The 20138-nt window shown below is 37.2% G+C and overlaps 1 protein-coding gene across 1 annotated transcript in view; it reads left to right on the top strand.

Annotated features, from left to right (window-relative positions):
- The window catches only part of KIF18A (kinesin family member 18A), a 90302-nt gene that overhangs the window by 57234 nt on the left and 12930 nt on the right, over positions 1–20138 (top strand). Inside the window, exons 13-14 of the mRNA XM_006864904.1 lie at positions 17712–18147; positions 18805–18912. Coding sequence (XP_006864966.1) covers positions 17712–18147; positions 18805–18912 — 544 coding nt within the window. The remainder of the gene's footprint in view (positions 1–17711; positions 18148–18804; positions 18913–20138) is intronic.

Genomic DNA, 20138 nt, shown 5'->3' with positions numbered 1-20138 from the left:
GAGTTTGTTCCAATTCATAGCGACCCTGTATTAAAGTTTCCTAAGAGCAGCTGTACAGGAAGGAGCTCTGGTAGCGTAGTGGTTACGAATTGGGCTGTGAACCCCACATGGTCAGCAGTTCAAAACTACCAGCTGTTCCGTGGGAGCAAGATGAGGCTTTCTGCTCCCGTAAAGATTTACAGCCTCAGAAACCCTGTTCAGGGTCACTATGGGTCGGAACCGACTCGATGGCACTTAACAACAACAAAGAGCAGCTGATGAGTTTAAACCACAGACCTTAATGGTGAGCAGTTCATTTTCCTTGCATAGAAGTTTCAGTTACTGATTCTAGCTTTTCTTTTCTTGTATATGCATTCAGTATTATAATTTTGCATAAGTACTGCTCTTATTACATCTTACAAATTTCAGTAGTTCTGTTTCAAGGAGCTTTGATAGCATAGAAATTACAAGTGGGCTTCTTATCTCAAGCTCAGCAGTTCATAACTACCAGCTGTTTCGCAGGAGGAAGATGAGGCTATCTGCTCCTGTAAAGATTTACAGCCTCAGAAACCCTGTACAAGGTTGCTATGAGTTGAAACCAACTCCATGGCATATAATCACCACTACCAGTTTCATTATTTATTTCAAAATATGCCTTAAATATTTTTTGAGATGACTTATTTGGCCCGTGTGTTATTTAGAAGTATACTGTTTAACTTCCAAAATTGTGGGATTATTCTAGCTATCTTTCTGTTCATAGATTTCTAGTTTAATTCCATTGTTATCTGAAAGCATGCTTTATATGATTTCTATATTTAAAAATTGGTTATTCTGTGTTTTAAGGCCAAGGATGTGCTCTATCTTGTTTAATTTTCTACATGACCTTGAGAAGAATTCTGCTGTTGCTGAATGATGTGTTATGTAACAACTACAGCCAGTTTATTGGTTTTTGCTGTTCCTAGTGATGTTCTTCAACTACGTTCTTAGTGATGAGTCTGCCAGTTACTTATAGAGGGATGATAAAGTCTCCAACAATAATAGTGAATTTGCCTATTTTTCCTTACAGTTGTATCACATTTTGCCACAAATATTGCTCTGTTTTTATGTGTTGTTAGAGAATTAACCACATTGTCATTATGCAATGCTGCTATTAATCCCTGATAATTTTCCTTACTTTAAAGTCTCCTTTCCACCATTCGTCTGTCAGTTTGTCATACTGTGGTGGTTTGTGAGTAGCTGTGATTCTCGAAGCTATGCCACGGGTATTTTAAATACCAGCAGGGTCACCCATGGTGGACAGGTTTCAGATGAGCTTCCAGATGAAGACAGACTAGGAAGAAGGAGTGACAAACTACTTCTGAATATTTAGTCACTGAAAACCTATGAATAGCATAGAAACACTATCAGATATAGTGCCGGAAAATGAGCCCCTTAGATTGGAAGGCACTCAAAATGCAACTGTGCTGAAAGCAGAGAATATCAGAAAGATGTTTACCTGTGCTTTATTGACTACGCAAAGGCTTTAGATTGTGTGGAACATGACGCGGTATGGAAAACATTGCAAAGTATGAGTATTCCTGAACACTTAATTGTGCTCATGAGGAATCTGTACCGGGACCAAGAGGCAGTTGTTTGAACAGAACATAGGAACACTGAATGGTTTAAAATTAAGAAAGGTTTGCGACAGGGTTGTATTCTTTTACCATATTTATTCAACCTGTATGCTGAGCAAATAATCCAAGAAGCTGGGTTCTATGAAGAAAAACATGGCATCAGGATTGAAGGAAGACTCATTAACAACCTGCAATATGCCAACGATACAACCTTGCTTGCTGAAAGTGAAGAAGACTTAAAATATTTACTGATGAAGATCAAAGAGCACAGCCTTCATTATGGATTGCATCTCAATGTAAAGAAAATAAAAATCCTCACGACTGGACCAATAATCATTCTTATCAATGGAGAAAAGATTGAAGTTGTCAAAGACTTCATTCTTCTTGGATCAACTATCAACACTTCTGGAAGCAGCAGTCAAGAAATCAGACAACGTATTGCATTAGGCAAATCTGCTGCACAAGACCTTTTAAAAAGTGTTGAAGAGCAAAGATGTCTGCTTAAGGACTAAGGTGCGCCTGACCCAAGCCGTGGTATATTCAATAACCTTATAACATATGTGAAAGGTAGATAGAGAATAAGAAAGACCATAGAAGAATTGATGCATTTGAGTTACAGTGTTGGAGGAGAATATTGAAAGTGCCATGGACTGTCAAAGGAACCAACAGATCTGTGTTGGAACAAGTGCAGCTAGAGTGCTCCTTGCAGGCCAGGATGGCCATACTTCGTCTTTCATACTTTGGACATATTGTGAGGAGGCACCAATCGCTGAAGAAGGATACCATGTTTAGTAAGGTGGTGGGTCAGAGAAAAAGAGGATAGACCCCCAGCAAGATGGATTGGCCAAGTGGCAGCATCAGTGGGCTCATGTGTGGCAATAATTGTGAGGTTGGCCCAGGACTGGTTAGTGTTTCATTCTATTTTGCATAGGGTCGCTATGAGTCAGTACTGAACTCCATGGCACCTAACAACAACAACAACAAAGTCTACTTTATCTGAAATTGACATAGCTGATCCAGATTTCTTTTTTGATTGGTATTAGTTAGCGTGGTATATCTTTTCTCATCCCTTTTTTCTTAATATATCTGCATTAAAATGTGTCTCTTATTGTTAAGTACCATCAAGTTGGTTCTGACTCATAGGGTTTCCCAGGAGCCACTGGTGGGTTTGAACAGCCTACTTTGTGGTTCTCAGTCTATTGCTGATTGTACAGCGCCACAACAGGTGTTCTGTTTCTTATAGACAGCATATATAATGTCGTAGTTTTCTATTTTTGTCTCATCCAAAAGTCCCTGACTTTTAGTTAGAGTATTTTGACTGCTCTGATTTAAGTTAGTGAAATAATACTTACAGTTTCCTATTCATTCCCTTATCTTTGCTGCTTTTTTTTTTTTTGTCTTCCACGCTTTTGCTGACTTCTCTCATTTTAATGGAACATTTTATAATTCTTTTTCTCTCTTCTCTTAGCATACTAATTATACTCTTTGAAAAACATATTAGTGGTTAGCCTAGAGTTTGCAATATACATTTGCAGCTAATGGTTAAGTCCACTTTCAAATCACTCTATACTTTCCAGTAACTCTATGCTTCTTTGCAGGTGGTGCAGGTACTGTGTAACAGAGTGTCTTCAAGTCATCAGTCCTATCTACTATTATGTTGTTGTCATACATTATTGATTAGTTATAATCACCAAATACCTATTTATTATTTGTGTGAACAGACTTACTATCTGTATTATAAAGGTATAATAAAAATCAAATATTTTACCTTCATTTATTCCTTCTCTAATGCTCTTTCTTTATATAGATCCAAGTTGCTCTATATCATTTCTTTTCTATAAAGAAATTATTTTAACATATTTTGTAAGACAGATGTAGTGATCACAGATTCCCTTAATTTTTGTTTGTCTCAGAAATCATTATTTTTCCTTTACTGCTGAAATACTGTTTTGCTGCATAAGCAATTCTAAGTTTGTGTCTTTTCATTTTGGTTGTTTTGATTTCAACATTTTAAATATTTCACACCACTCTTCTTGTTTGCATTGTTTTAGAAGATAAATTTGATGTAATTCTTATCCCTATTCCTTTACAAATATGGTTTATTTTGCCCGTTCTGAGTTCTTCATGGATTTTTTTCATTGTCTTTGATTTTCTGCCATGTGAATAATATTCCTAAGTGCAGAGGATTTCTGGTGTGGCGCTGTATGGTTAGCACTGTAATATAATATTATTAATAATGTAATAGTATATTAGAATCTAGACTGTTAATGATGAAAATATTTGTATTCTTTCTCCATCTAAACTATGACTTGTACTGCTTGCCATCACAATTAATTTTTTTTTCCACAATTAATTTTTAAAATGATAAGTCTTTTATTGTTTTCATTGTCAAGTGACGTCCAGTTGGTTCTGACTCATAATGACGTTGTATAGGGCTTCTGAGGAGCGCCTAGTGAGCTTGAACCGCCTACCTTTGGAGTTCAAACTGACCTTGCAATCCAGTGCATTAATCCACTGCGCCGTAAAAGTTGACAGTCTTAGCAAAATTTTTTGTCTCATTTCCTTTTTGTTTTCTATTAACTTACAGTAAACAAACTTTTTGAAGCAGTTATCTATAGCCACAAATAGGAATTGATGAATAAAAGATTAACTGCTTAATCTTGAAATGCACATTTTCAGTTGTCTGTAAGAAGCCACGGCATCATATAAAATCTTCAAATATTTCCTAAACTATTAATAAGTATTATCAAACTAGAATTAGATTCATTAACCAAAGTTTATTGTAGGATTTGGAAAAGAAGCTTTTGTATGCCTTTAAGTAGATTTATTCCTCATTGCTTTTACGATTCTGGTTTGTACTACATTACATAATCATTTAAAAAAATAGTATTAACCAAATTCTTCCCTAAATTAAGAGTTTAGATATCCTTGAGGGCACCAATTCTTTTCCTTACAGCATTCTTTAAGTTTGGGAAACAAAAGATGTCAAGAGGGCTGGTGGGTGGATGGGCTAAAGTTTCCCAATGAAATTCTCATAGCATAGCCCTTGCTACCCTTGAAGAATGATCAGGTGCATCATCCCGATTGGGGGGGGGGGGTGAAGGGGGAGGGAAATCCAGCAGAACTTTCCTGACTTTTGTCTCACTAACACAGCTTTCCATTTTTTTTGAAACTTTTTCATAATAAGCCCCCATTATCATCCTATGTTCTTCCAGAAAAATTATCAAGATTATCCCTTAAGGATCCGAATAAATAGTTGAGCTGACTAATCTGCTTTGAATTTTAAGTGTCCAGCAGATTCCCACATAAATCACTGTATGGATTGGATTTTTTCAAGTCATCCTAACGAGTCCTGATGTTGCTGTAGGGTAAGCACTGAGCCGCTAACCACAAGATCGATATTTCAAACCCACCAGCTGCTCCTCAGAAACCATATACAGGGTCACTTTGAGTTGGAACTGACTCAATTGCATTTAACAAGAACGACAAGACTAAGACAGTTCCGTTAACAGAAGACTTGTCTGCAGCCATCCACTAATAACATGTTTCAACATTTTCAGGTTTTGTTTTTTTTTTTTCATTTTGTTTTGTGCCTTTGGAATAAATGTACATATGCATCAACTAAAACTACCCTCCTGTAGTGATGGTTACGGGCAGCATTGTTGCTCTGTAGAATAAGCACTAGACTGCACACCACAAGGTAGATGGTTGAAGCCCACCATCTGCTCCACAGGGGAATGATGAGGCTTTCTGCTCCACAAAAATTTACAAGTCTTGGAAACCCTATATAGAGTTGCTATGAGTTGAACAGACTCAGCACTTAGCAACAACAAATTCATGGTTACTAAGTTACTGTTTTTTAAATAAAAGCTTCATGAGACTTAAAACTACACTATGATACATTTTTACTTCATTAGTTATACTGTTACTTGTGCCTTCAGAGACATGTAGATGAGGTAGTTGTTGTTGTTGTTGTCAGGTACCATCCAGTCTGTACTGACTCATAGTGACCTTATGCACAACAGAACGAAACACTGCCTGATCCTGGGCCAGCCTCACTACTGTTGCCACGGTTGAGTCCATCGATGCTGCCACTTGGCCAATCCATCTTGCTGGGGATCTTCCTCTTTTTCTCTGACCCTCCACCTTACCAAACATGATATCCTTCTCCAGCAACTGGTCCCTCCTGACAATATGTCTGAACTATGAGAGACAAAGTCTGGCCATGTTGGCCTACAAGGAGCACTCTGGCTGCACTTCTTCCAAAATGGATCTATTGGTTCTTTTGGCAGTCCATGGTACTTTCAATATTCTTCTCCAAAGCTGTAACTCAAAAGCATCAATTTTTCTACAGTCTTCCTTATTCACTGTCCAGCTTTCCCATGCATATGAGGTTATTGAAAATACCATGGCTTGGGTCAGGCACACCTTAGTCCTCAAGCTGACATCTCTATTCTTCAACACTTTTAAAAGGTCTTGTGCAGCAGATTTGCCTAATGTAATACGTCGTCTGATTTCTTGACTGCTGCTTCCAGGAGTGTTGACAGTTGATCCAAGAAGAATGAAGTCCTTGACAACTTCAATCTTTTCTCCATTGATAAGAATGTTGTTTATTGGTCCATTGGTGAGGATTTTTGTTTTCTTGACATTGAGATGCAGTCCGTAATGAACGCTGAGCTCTTTGATCTTCATCAGTAAATTTTTAAAGTCCTGTTCACTTTCAATAAGCAAGGTTGTGTCATCTGCATATCGCAGGTTGTTAATGAGTCTTCCTCCAATCCTGATGCCACGTTTTTCTTCATATGGCCCAGCTTGTCGGATTATTTGCTCGGCATAAATGTTGAATAAGTATGGTGAAAGTATACAACCTCGTCACACACCTTTCTTAATTTTAAACCATTCAGTGTTTCCATATTCTGTTTAAACAACTGCCTCTTGGTCCAGGTACAGATTCCTCATGAGCACAATTAAGTGTTCCAGAATACTCATACTTCACAGTGTTGTCCCTAGTTTATCACGATGAACCTCATACATACATATAAATGTACACATATATCTGTTGTTGTTAAGTGCCGTCAACTCATTTCCAACTCATAGTGACCCTGTGTAGGATTTCTCAGAAGCGTCTATTGAGTTCAAATTGCCAACCTTGAGCATCAAACCACCGTGTTGTCCATTACTTATTCTACAGTGCCACACCAGGACTGCACATACAATCTGCATGAGTTGTTGTTAGGTGCTATTGAGTCAGCTCTGACTCATAGAGACTCTGTAGACAACAGAACAAAATATTTCCCAGTCTTGCACTATGCTTACAATTGCTATGTTTGAGCCAATTGTTGCAGCCACTGTGTCAGTCCATCTCATTGGGAGTCTTCCTCTTTCATGACACGTCTCTGTCAAGCATGATATACTTCTCCCAGGACTGGTTTCTCTTGATAACATGTCCAAAGTACATGAGATGAAATCTTGCTATCCTCACTTCTAAGGAACATTCTAGCTGTACTTCTTCCAAGACATATGTATTTGTTCTTGTGATCCATGTTACTTCCAATATTCTCGGCCAACACCATAATTCACATGTATGAATTCTTCTCTAATGTCTTTATTCATTGTAAAGCTTTCACATGCATATGTGGCGATGAATATATATTCATTTGGATCTTGAACATCTTTGCTCTTTGAACCTTTAAAGAGGTTTCTAGCAACAGATTTGTCCATAGTATCTTCATGTAGAATTTAAGTGTAAATATAAAGATGGTTGTTAAGTGCCATCAAGTTGGTTCTGACTATTAGCAACCCCTTATAGGGTTTCCAAGACTTTAAATCTCCGAGGATCAGAAAGTCTCATCTGTCTGCCTCTCATGGAGCAGTTGATAGGCTCAAACTACTAATGTCATGTTTTGCAGTCCAATGTTTCTAGTAGGTGTAAAAAAACTAATAAGTAAAGCTGGAGATCTTTCGGACACTTAATATCTGAAAGCAAATTAATTAAATTGTTCTTAATAAATGTCTTTTATGTCTTAGAGTTTTCGTTTTCCTAAATTTTAATTTTATTTCTATTAATATTTTCTATAAATGTTACAGCATATCAAAATGAGACATACTCACATTTTAATTTCACATGTGGTTTCCTTGTTCTCTGTATAAAGGAATTTTCCTTCATTCCTGGGACTTGTGACTTTAAGCTTACAGAGTCTATTTCTACCATCTTGAATGAGCTATTTCTGATGATTGACTGGTTCACATTTTCATTGAACGTCTTAAATTCTACTAAGTGGAACTACATCCAAACTTTAGAATACATATATATACATTCTAAGGGACTCTGGTAACATAGTGGTTACAAGTTGAGCTATTAATCTCACGGTCAGCAGTTTGAAGTTACCATTAGTTCAATGGGAGAAAACCAAGGCTTTCTGCTCCCGTAAAGATTTACAGCCTCAGAAACTCCTTAGGGGGTCACTGTGAGTCAGAACCAACTCCACGACACATAACCACTACCATATATATGTTCTATAGTAAAGGGCAGTTAAGTGGCAAGTCGGTTGTTAAGTGCCATTGAGTCAGTTCCAACTCATAACGACCCTGTATTGGGTTTCCAAGGAGCATCAGGTAAATTTGAACCTCCAACCTTGCCCTACATCGGCACACCAGGACTCCAGTGAGCCAGTGGTAATGGTGGTGGTTATGTGCCACAGAGTGCCTTCTCCTCTCTATGCTGCTATCCTTACCTTATTCTATTACCATTTCCTGCTTAGCCTCACCTCCCTTCTTTCATTTTTCTCTACCTCAAAGTGATACTGTCACTTATTTCTGAATTAAAAATCACAGTTTCATAACCCAGAGTTTGTTGCTTCAAATCCACAAGATCCAAACTAGAGAGGGAGGGCAGCAGATTTCAAGACATAACGCAGTTCATTTAATGTTGCTGTGTTCAGTGCTGTCAAGTTAGTGTCAAGTCATAGTGACTCTTTATAGAGTTTCTAAGGAGCAGCTGGTGAGTTTGAACCACCAACCTGTGATCTAGTGCTTTATCCTACAGTGCCATATGTTAGCCTGATTTGGGGGAAGAGGTAGGGAGAATAGTGAGAAGATGTTAGTATCAATAGAACGCCATTTGAACATTTCTGTAATTGTGTGCCCATAGTTTCATGGAAAACTGTCAATTTGTGTTAATTTGCTTGTGTAAAATATATAATTTTTATGAATTCTATTTCTGTGCCTTCATGTCATGCAGTTAATCACATTTGTGTATATCTTTAAATTCTGGATTTCTGTCATTGGAGATTATTTGATTACAAGGCCCTTCTCACAGTTCTGTCTTCACTGCGACTACTCTAGTCCAAACTCTTACTGTCTTCTCCCTGACCTTGCTGCTGGTTTTTCTGTTTTCTCACTCATCGTTTATAGTGTATACACAGCAGCTAAAGCAATCTTTTGTAAATATAGGTCAAATCATAAAGCTATGCTTAAAATTTTCCACAGACATCCTTTCACACTTGAAATAAAATTTAAACCCTTATTATGTGTATAAATCTTAACAAAAACTGGTCCCTTTCTGTATCATCTCCTTTCTGTTCTCCTGCTCATGTCACTTCAGCCACACTAGCATACTCTTTCTCTCTCTCTTCAGCCATACTGTCATACTCTTTCTCTCTCCCTTCAGCCACACTAGCGTATTCTTTCTCTCTCTCTTGTATTCTTTCTCTCTCCCTTCAACCATACTAGCATACTCTTTCTCTGTCTCTCTTTTTCTGACCTTTACAAATTCATTATTGGCTCTAGGCCTTTATGTTTGATGTTTTCTCTGTCTTGTTCTCTGCAGCTTTGTATGACTATGGCTCCTGCAGAATCTTTCAAGTGTCTGATGATATGCCCCATTCTTAGGACAGGCTTTCTTGCCAGTCATATTTAGAATCCCCCTCCTACTTTCCATTCACACTCTATTTCATTTCTCTGTTTTATTGCCCTTCCAGCTCATTTATCATAATTACCTTAATTTATTGTATTTGCTTATTGTCATCTGCGTTTTTTTTCCTCCAAAATGTAAATTCTTAGCTATCTTGTTTATTGCTATATTTGAATACTTAGAAAAGATCTAGACCACAGCAGGTCCTTGATGAATTTTGAGTGGATGAACTAACAGCAAATACTTTTTATGTAGGTGCAATCATATTAGATTGTTACTCTTATACCATTGTTGTTGTTGTTGTTGTTAACAGTACCGTGGATTCGGTTTCGACTCCTGCACAGGGTTTCCGAGGCTTTAAATCTTTACGGGAGCAGAACGCTTCATCGTTCTTCCGCGGAACAGCTGGTAGTTTCGAACTGTCAGCCTTTAGGTTAGCAGCCCAATTCGTAACCACTACGCTACCAGAGCTCCTTAATGTTTTCTTTCATAAATAATTCAAACAAACATTGATCCTTAATTGAAAATAGTAGTAGTACCTTTTCCTTTTAAACATCATGACATACGGTTATTGTTATTTGGACATGAATTTCAACAATTCATATTCACTTACCATCCCACAGATTATAACTATTTCAGGGCAATGGAAATGCAGTACACCTGCAATATGTTGGGGAGTTTAAGTATAAGAAATTGCACTTTGTAAATAGTAAAACAGTAAATGACATTGCAACCTGCTGCTTTCTGTACTCAGTGATATTATGCACCATGTTGTTTCCTTATGTAGTTGAATCCTGGTGCTGGTGGTGTACCATGGAGTCGGTTTATAGAGACCCTGCATAGGGTTTGTGAGGCCATAAATCTTCACGGCAGCAGAACGCCTTATCTTTCTCCCATGGCACAGCTGGTAGTTTCCATCTGCTGACCTTAAGGTTAGCAGCCTGACTCTAAACACTACTAGAGCTCCTTAAATCCTAGAGACTTCCAGTACTCCAAACTTACTACAAGTTTTTCCTGTCCCATCTTACATGCGCCTACAATGTAACAATGAATTTTTAGTATCCTAGCCCCTCCTGTATAGAAACAACATTGCGAAGGTGTTTCATTTATCACAGTCATTTAGTATCCCTTGTTCTGAAAGTTTGTAGCTCCATGATTCCTTATTTTATAGGGCTTTTCTGAAGAAATTGTAATCTGTCTACAGGTCCTTTTTTCCTTCTCTTCTACGTTATGGACCCAAAGAATTAAGGAATCTAGTTGGATAATATTTCACCAGACCAAATGAGGGGGGATTATACAACTGCCCAAGCTTGCTCTTCTGGAAAGTTACTGTCTACTTTGTTTCTGTAATGGAAAAGTACAGTCGATGTCTTTTGAAGACTTAGACCTGCTTTGTCCAGTCGTTCTGATAGGCTTAAAAATCTATTAAAACCTAGCAATATAATACCTACTAAAGTACCCACTCTATGCTCTAACTAGCCAAACTAGAATAATTCATTATTTTATCATTGTCTATATATGTATATAAGAAAGCCATCAAAGTGAAATGTCAATTAAAACTTTTTAGTTTTTATTGATAAATGGAGTCTAGATCTTGAGAGCGTTATAATGGATTCAATGCTGAATTTTTATTTAAATCTCACTCTGGATTCTAATTATCCCCTGAACCTTTCTTTGCAGTTCAGCCTATGTTGTCTTGAATTGACTGTCTGCTTTTTTCCCTCTTCTTATTTGATCTCTGTTTAATAGTTGAAGTGATAGAGAAGGGAAAAAAAACAACAAAAAAACCCTGTGTTTGCATTTCCTATGTGTTGTGTATATATAGCATCTCTTATTTCAGTCTCACAAAACAAAATCCTAAGAATCTGTATTAATGACCATATCTCCCTGTTCAGATGAGCAGAATTATGGCTAAAGATACATAATTGTGGCATTGTTGTTCCTTTCATTGACAAAATTTTACTCAGGCTGATAATATAAAAACTTGATGTTTAATGTATGTTTAGATTATCCCAGAGGACAGCTGGATATTTCTTCAGTGGAAAGACCACCTTTTCATGTTCTTTGCTACCAGTAGGGAAAAACTGGTCCATAGTTATGAGAATTTATTACTCCAGAGAGTACCCATTTCTAGATAAGGAGTCCTGTTATGGTGCTATAAGATAAGCACTGGACTGCTAACCACAAGAGTGGCAGTTCAAACCCACCAGCTGCTCCTCAGAAACCCTTATAACAGGGTCACTGTGAGTTGGAGCCAAGTCAAAGGCAGGCACGTAACAACAATTAAGTGCAAGAAAGTTAGTGAATGAAATTTCATGTTCCATTGTAGACAGATTTTTCAGTGTTCCTATAGAATCTCCATTTCTAGCTATCAGAGATATCTGCTTTAACAATAATTTGTTATTGGCTTGTATTACATTTTTTCATCAGCCTGGGTGATACCCAAACGTGAGATATTGTTGGAAATGTGCTGTTTTATAGATGGTAATAGATCTGTTTTGGAAGAGGTGCAGCCAGAGTGCTTCTTGGAGGCCATTGGCTAAACTTCGTCTCTCATACTTTGGACATATTGTCAGGAGGGAACAGTCACTAGAGAAGGATGTCATGCTGGGTAAGATGCAGGGTCAGAGAAAGAGAGGAAGACCCCCAACGAGATGGATCAGCCAGGTGGCATCATTGATGGTGTCAAGTATGGCAGTGGTAGTGAGGTTGGCCCAGGATCGGACATTATTTCATTCTGCTGTGCATGGGTTCGCTATGAGTCGGTTCAGACTCGTTGGCACCGGACAACAACAACAACAATAGATAACGCTATTAGTTATTAATAGAGTATTGAAAGTAAATTGTAAATTTCCCTGTGAAAGTAGTAATGCTAACGTTGTTGTTGTTTGTTGTTAAGTGCTATCCAGTTGGTACTGACTCATAGCAACCTTATGTATGCACAGCAGAACGAAACACTGCCCGATCCTGGGCCAACCACACTACTGTTGAAGCTTATTTATATTTCCTGAGCATTTCCTTGAATTTCAGTATTTTATAGATGTTATCTGATCCTAGAAAATTCCCACTACATGAAAAAGTACTCTGTTTCTAAGGGATATTAATGCTCACACTGCTTAAGTGAATTGCCCAAGGTCACTCATTTAGTCGGTTGTGGAACCAGAAATAGAATCCAAGTCTCCTGACTCCCAATTCAGTTCTCTATCCTCAATATAGTTTTCTATCCTCTATACCCCTGCTGCCTCTCATGGGAAAAGAAGTTAATCTTCCAGCTATTAATAGTCACCAAATTGGTGGTAGCAGCACAGTGGAGAAAAGTAACTGTCTTTACACTGCAGCATTAGTATAAGAATATCTGGTAATGGAAAATTTGACAAATGTCATGTTAAAGGGAGTGGAAAATTATTTTAAGATCTGGATGTCATTTATCTAGTTCTCAGAAAATTAAAATTTCTTAGTAGAATAGAGATCATATTTTTCTTCCTGTTTTAAAATTGTATTTCCTAGAGGGTAATTGTCAACCTAGCCATAACAGTGCCAATTGTCAGCTAACGTAAGAAGAAGAATGTGTGCACTGTTGGTGATTGCTCTAAGTATATTTTCTAACTTGACTGAATGCTTGATTGCTGTACTGAAACACATAACACTTTATTCTATTCAGCTTTCAATATTATCCACTGAAGTCAGCAGTATATAATAAAGCCAATAGAATACCTATTGGGAATTTTACTTCATGACTATAAAATGTACAAAAATATACATTATAGTTTCATCCCTGGACAGTACCTTCTAAGAAAAGACACTGAATGGTAGATGTTGCAAAGTTTTCCAGAATGAAATATGCAGATCTGATTAAAAAAGTAATTCATAATGCAAGATAAGAACATTAGAACTGATCAAATTTATTATGTATGTAGTCAGTTATTTTTATTTTCTGCATTAGTGAAGGTGTTTGAGAGGATTTTGTGTACGTACAGACTTAAGCCTGGTACTTACACTTAAGTTCAAATAGAACACACACACACACACACACACATACATACACACACATACACCTGGATTTTGGGCCAGAGACCAAGAATTCATCTATTAAAAATCTGGATGTTGTTTCTGTTTAAAGATTACTGTTTAAAGTATTTAATCAGAAGAATATTAGGTTCATAATTATATTTTAGTTTTAAGTTCAAAAAGAGATGAGATTGATGGAGGCTGGAAAATGTAGAAATCTAAGTATTGGGACCCAGATGACTGAGAAGGTAATGAATGGCCAAAGAATAATTAGGAATAAAAGGGTTTGAGTGAGTAGAGTAAGAGACTACAGGGCAGAGAATGCCTCGTTTTGGAAACGTATTTATTGGATGAGGGTAAGAAAAGAATTTAGGGTGGTGATGTGCCGTGGAGTCAGTTCTCACTCATAGCAACCCTGTATAGGGTTTCTGAGGTGATACATTTTTATAGGAGTAGAAAGTCTCATGTTTCTCCTGTGGAACGGAATTGCTTGTATTTTCAAACTACTGACCCTGAGGTTAGCAGCCTGATTTATAACCATTACACTACCAGAGCTCCTTAGAATTTAGGGTAACAGACAGATACTGTTTTTTGGTGAGGTTTTTTTGGGTGTTGGTGTTTTTTGTTTGTTTGTTTGTTTTACTGTGATTTGGGTTAAAGTCTAAAGAGCAAATTAGCTTCATTCAACAATTTATACACATTTTGTTTCATGACAATAGTTTCAGTCACCTTAATGTAACAGCATTTTCCCACTTCCTCCCTGACTTCCCCTTTTCTATTTGTTTTTCATTCCTGCCCCTTCTCACCCTTTTTGCCTCTTGAAGTAAAATTCCCAGTTGACATTCTATTTTGAACTTTGGGGCCAATGATACCCTTTTAACCTTGTATGTTTGATTGTTCTAATCTAGCCTTCATAGGTCCTGTAATTCATTTTATAGGTCTGTCTGTTGTTTGGCTATAGGTGCTCTTCAACAGTGGTTTCGTTCCAGGTTTGAAAGATGTCTAAGGGTTATAATGTCAGCTTTCTGCTACTCTCTATCAGATTATTAACTCTGGTCTTCTTTATGATACTAAATTTTGGTCTACATTTTTAGCACACTCTGACTAGGACCTTCTGTTGGGATTCAGATCAGTGCTGTTGATAGTGGTAGCCAGGCACCATCTAGTTCGGGTCTAGTGGAGGCTGTGCTTCACATGGTCTATTTGTTCTTCATACTTATAGCTTCCTTGAGTTTTTCCTTTTTCATGCTTTGCTCCAGAGGAGGATGGACTAGTAGTTGCATCTTAGATGACTGCTCACAATCTCTTAGGACCCCAGTCACTACTTAATTAGCACATTAAGATGAACATTGTCTTTGTGGACTATGTTATGCCAGTTGACACAGATGTCCCCCAAGACTATGGTCCTAAGCCCAATGACTAATTTCTAGGGTTTGGTCGTGGCAAAGAAATGTTCATATGTTTGTCACATGTATATAGACGTATGTATGTGTACAAATATACTCAGCTAAGCCTGTAAGTCCACCATTCACCTGTCAGTTTTTCATCCTGCAATGGTTTGTGTGGTGCTGTGATTCTGGACGTTATGGCTCTGGTATTTTAAATAGCAGCAGTCACACATGGTGGACAAGTTTCAGGTGAGCCTCCGGACTTAAGTCAGAGTACGAAGAAGGACAGGTGGACTAATTCTGCAAGAGTAGCCACCGAAAACCTTATGAATAACAGTGGAACATGGTCTGATCCAGTGCCGGAAGATGAGCCTTAGAATACGACTGGGGCACTGCTTCCTCAGAGTTGACATTAATGATGTGGGTGGAGCAAAGCTTTCCAGACCTTTATTTGCTGATGGGGCACAGTCCAAATTAAGAAGAAACAACTGCAAACATATATTAATAATGACCAAAGACCAGGGGAGTTATGGGGGAACATCAAGAACATCATAACATAAAAAAAGGTAAAGGTCATTAATAAGACAAGAAAAGACCAAACTGAATGTCATAAGAGACTGAAACTTGCTCTTGAACATAGAGAAGGTAAAGATACTAGAAGAAATGATGAAGTAAAAGAGCTGAACAGGAAAATTTCTTTGAGCAACTCAAGAAGACATAGTAAAATATTATGATGAAAGGTGCTAAGACCTGGAGTTAGAAAATTGAAAGAGAAGAACGCACTTATAGCATTTCTCAATCTGAAATAACTAAAGAAAAAAATTCAAGCGTTGTGTTGCAACATTGAAGAACTCTGTGGACAAAATATTGAACGACACAGAATCAAAAGAAGATGGAAGGAATACACTGTCACTGTACCAAAAAGAATTGGTCAGTGTTCAACCATTTCAAAACTTAGCGTATAATCAGTAACTGATGCTACTGAATAAAGAAGTCCAAGCTGCACCGAAAGTCAAACAAGACTCCAGGAATGGCAGAATACAAATTTACGTGTTTCAGCAGACTCAGCACTGGAGGCACTCACTCATCTATGCCAGGAAAGACAACTACCTGGTCAACTGATTGATTTATTGTTGTTGTTAGGTGCCATAGAGTTGGTACCAACTCATAGCGAACTTATGCACAGCAGAACGAAACACTGCCCGATCCTGGGCCAACCTCATCCGTATTTGTGCCCATTTTAAAAAAAGGTGACCCAATGGAATGTGGAAATCATCAAATAATATCATTAATATTACATATAAGTAAAATTTTACTGAAGATAACTTAAAAATGTTTGCAGCAGTACATCAACAGGCAGCTTCCAGAAATTCTAGTGGGATTCAGAAGAGGATGAGGAACTAGGGATCCCATTGTTGATATTAATCTTGACTGAAAGCTGAGAATACCAGAAAGATGTTTATTTGTGCTTTCTTGACTATGCAAGGGCGTTAGACTGTGGATCATAACAAGCTATGGATAATGTTGGGAAGAATGGGAATTCCAGAACACCTAATGGTGCTCATGAGGAACCTCATGGCAGTTGTTAGAACTGAGCAAAGGGATACTGAATGGTTTAAAATCCAGAAAGGTGGGTGTTGGGGTTGCATCCTTTCACTGTATTTAATCTGTATGCTGAGAAATATGAAGAAGAACGTAGCATCAGGATTGGAGGAAGACTCATTAGCAACCTACAAACAACAATTGTGAGACTGGTGTACGACTGGGCAGTATATGGTTCTGTTGTGTGTACAGTCAATTTGAGTCAGAATTCCAAGGCACCTAACAACAATGCAAATGTCTATGTAATTGTATATGTAGTCCCATTCCCTTTCTCACACCTGTTCTGCTCATGTGTACACATAAACCCACTACAGATTATTACTGTTTATTCTGATTATGTGTGTTATAGTATTTACGTTTGTTGCCTTTAAGTATTGTGTATCTCCTAGTGTCTTCCTTTGCCTTGGTCATGTTGTGCTGACTTTTCCCTTATCGTATATTGTCTTTCCCTTCACTCAATATATATTCACTGGACTGTGAACCACAAGGTCAGCAGTTCAAATCCACCAGCTAAATTACACGTACACTCTATTGGCTACAAACATATGTCACTGTAGGATAAGCACTGGACTGCTGACCACAAGGTCAGGGGTTCAAACCCCCAGCCGCTCCTCAGAAACTATACAGGGTTGCTGTGAGTCAGAAACAACTCAGTGTCACTTAACAGCAAAGGTGATATTTTACAGAGTAAATTATATGAAAGCTAAGAACTTATTTATGAATTTTGTTGGAATTGGTTGGAAATTTATTTTCATGATTACCTAATGTCTCACGAAGACTATATCTATAAATATTGATATTTGTAAGTTATTGCTTTCCATTATAGAATCACTTTATAATATATTTTACTAACATTACTAACTACTTAATGTTACTTAGTGGAATTCTGGCGTGGCGCTGTAAGATAACACACTGGACCACAAGGTCGGTTTGAGCTGCGAGAGTGGCGCTTCAGACTCACCAGCTGTTCCTTGCAAACCCTGTACAGGCTTGCTATGAGTTGGAATCGACTTGATGCTGCTTAAGTAATGTTGTTGTTAATAGTTAAGTAACATTACTTACTAGTCATAAATTAGTTTTTTATTTTCCCTCAAGTTTTTATCAATACAGTGCATTTCACTATTGGTGGTTTGTTTTGTTTTAGTTGATAGGGTTATTAGAAAACTGTTGGGGCAACATTATTAATCTTCTTTTTTTTTAATTGACCAGGCACATCTTCAAATGAATTTGCTCCACTTACAGTTCCTCCACATAAAAGAACTCGGAGAAAACTAATGCCTTCTCCCTTGGAAGCAAAACTTAAGGAAAAGTCTGTACTGTCTGAAAGTGTTCAGCTCAATGATTCCTTCAGCAAAGAACTTCATCCTATTGTATATACTCCAGAAGACTGTAGAAAAACTTTTCTAACTCAGTCTACTGGGACCTTTATGAAACCATCATCACATTCTATGAGTTTTCAGGCCATCAGCTCAAATATAAACAGCAGTAACTCTCAGAAGATGTTATGTTCTCCTTTTAGTAGGAGAACAGAATGTGGAGAGGAAAATTTGGACTCTACATTTATTATTTGCAAAGATACCAAGAGTTGGAAGAGTGAATTGCCTGTAAAAGAATCACTGCCAAATGACAATAACATTTTGCAAAGGTACAAGAAAAGGATGTTTCTCAACTTTTTCTTCTTTTGCCCTGTTTTTTTTTTTGACATGACCTTTAAATGATTATCTTTTTTTTCCTTCTTTAGATATATCTGAGGTTTCTTTTGTAAATCAAGTATTTTTTTTTTTTTAATTCCATTTTCCACAAGCGTTCTGAAGCCCCCTTTGCATCTTAATTTGTTCTCAGTACCCAAAGTTAGATAACACAGGCCATCATCAGAGGGTTATGGTGTCTGTTATTATTACTTAATATCTTCATTGAAGACAATTCCGCAGGGTCTAATGATGTTTGACAAACCTTACCTTACTCTAAAATAGTCATACGCCTAAGGTAAGGTTGACTCCATGTTATCCAGGCAAACATACTCTTTTTACTTCATTTGTATAATCACACCTTATCAACAAATTGGAAGTAAACTTTCTTCACAATTGTACGTTGCTGGGAATACAGAAATCCTTGATAGCAACTCTACCTATTGCTAAAAAAGAAAAGAAAATCCTGGAATAAGAGATATAAGTGCTCTAGTATGGAGAAATATTTTTTCTTTATTACTACCAAATGGATTTCCTATTATACAAGTATCTACCTCCTTTCTGCGCATAGTACAAATCAAAATTACTCTGTATTTTCTCCATTTACTACACAGGTTTGACTCTTCTACATTGTCGACTAGACATCCCATGGCTGTACCAAGCATAGTGCCGTCCTACATGGCAATGACTGCTGCTGCCAAGAGGAAACGGAAATTAGCCAGGTATGGTTCAACATAAACTGTATTTACACAAGATCATATTTTAGACTTTGCTTCCTTGAGCTTTATAAAAATAGTCTTGTAATTAGACTATCAATTCATATCTAAGCATACATATGGTAAACTGGTCTGAATGAAACACTGGATTTATATAATCAACAGGAGTTACTATTTTATAAAGTCCAAGTATTTCACTTGATATTTACATAAAGTATTTCATGTTTTAGATTATTAAAAATAAGTTGAAAAGTCTTCTCGCCTTTAAAAATGTCACTTAGTTATTAGCTTTTCTTATGGTAACACTGTTTAATCATTTGGTTATCTTTCCTTTTAGACATTACTGAGTTTTCTCAGTCCTAGAATTATATTATTTTAATTAATTTTGACATATGGCTAAAATGTAGTAAATGAGGGGTCTTCCTTTTCCAGCTATAATAATGGTAGTATATATCAATCACACCAAGCCTTCCTATTAGAACCATTGAAAAGGCTAATTAAATACAACTAATAACTGCTTGAAGGCACTGGAGAAAACCAAGACAGTGACGACTTGAGAGGCCAAGATTCCAGAGAAAAGGAAAACACACTGTAGAGCTGAACTGTCTCTGACTCTTTCCATTTGAGCATTTTCTAGTCCGTGGCAAAAGGCAGAGCGAACAAGCAGAAATTAAAAGCCTAGAGTTAGCAACAGTCTCACCAATTTGGGAAACAAAAACATTCTGTGCAACTTTTTCCCTCAAGGTATTTGCCATGTTTTAAACTTTGTGCAATAAAAGCCAAGAAACCAAACTGAATGTAGCTGCTCTGAGGCTAAAGAACTAAGCAGTTTTGACATCCTCATAGGACTGAAACACAGAAAGTTAGAGTTCAGGAACCACAGTGGAGGAAAGAGAGGCCCTTTTACCCGAGAGTCCTGAAGGGCTATGTTATAATGTTCTCCAGAACCAAGCCTCTACAGTTTATCTGATAAACTGTTTAGCACTTAATCAAAATTTAATACGCCAAAACACAAAACTTAGCAGCTGAAATTCAAAAGAAAACAAACAATTTAGAGAACCATTGATCCCCAAGTTACACGTATATTGCAGTAATTAGATATGACCATAAAAAACAAATTCAGTAAACATAAATTCAGATAAGATAAATTCAGCAATGGACTGAATATTCAAATCAATTTTAAAAATCAGTCTAGAAATAAAAAAAGGTTAGAATGTACTAAAATTTAAAAC

This window comes from Chrysochloris asiatica, unplaced genomic scaffold (genome assembly GCF_000296735.1).
Source record: "Chrysochloris asiatica unplaced genomic scaffold, ChrAsi1.0 scaffold00072, whole genome shotgun sequence".
Taxonomy (NCBI): Eukaryota; Metazoa; Chordata; class Mammalia; order Afrosoricida; family Chrysochloridae; genus Chrysochloris; species Chrysochloris asiatica.
Note: the sequence above shows the minus strand (reverse complement) of the source record. Positions and strands in the feature narration are given on the sequence as shown.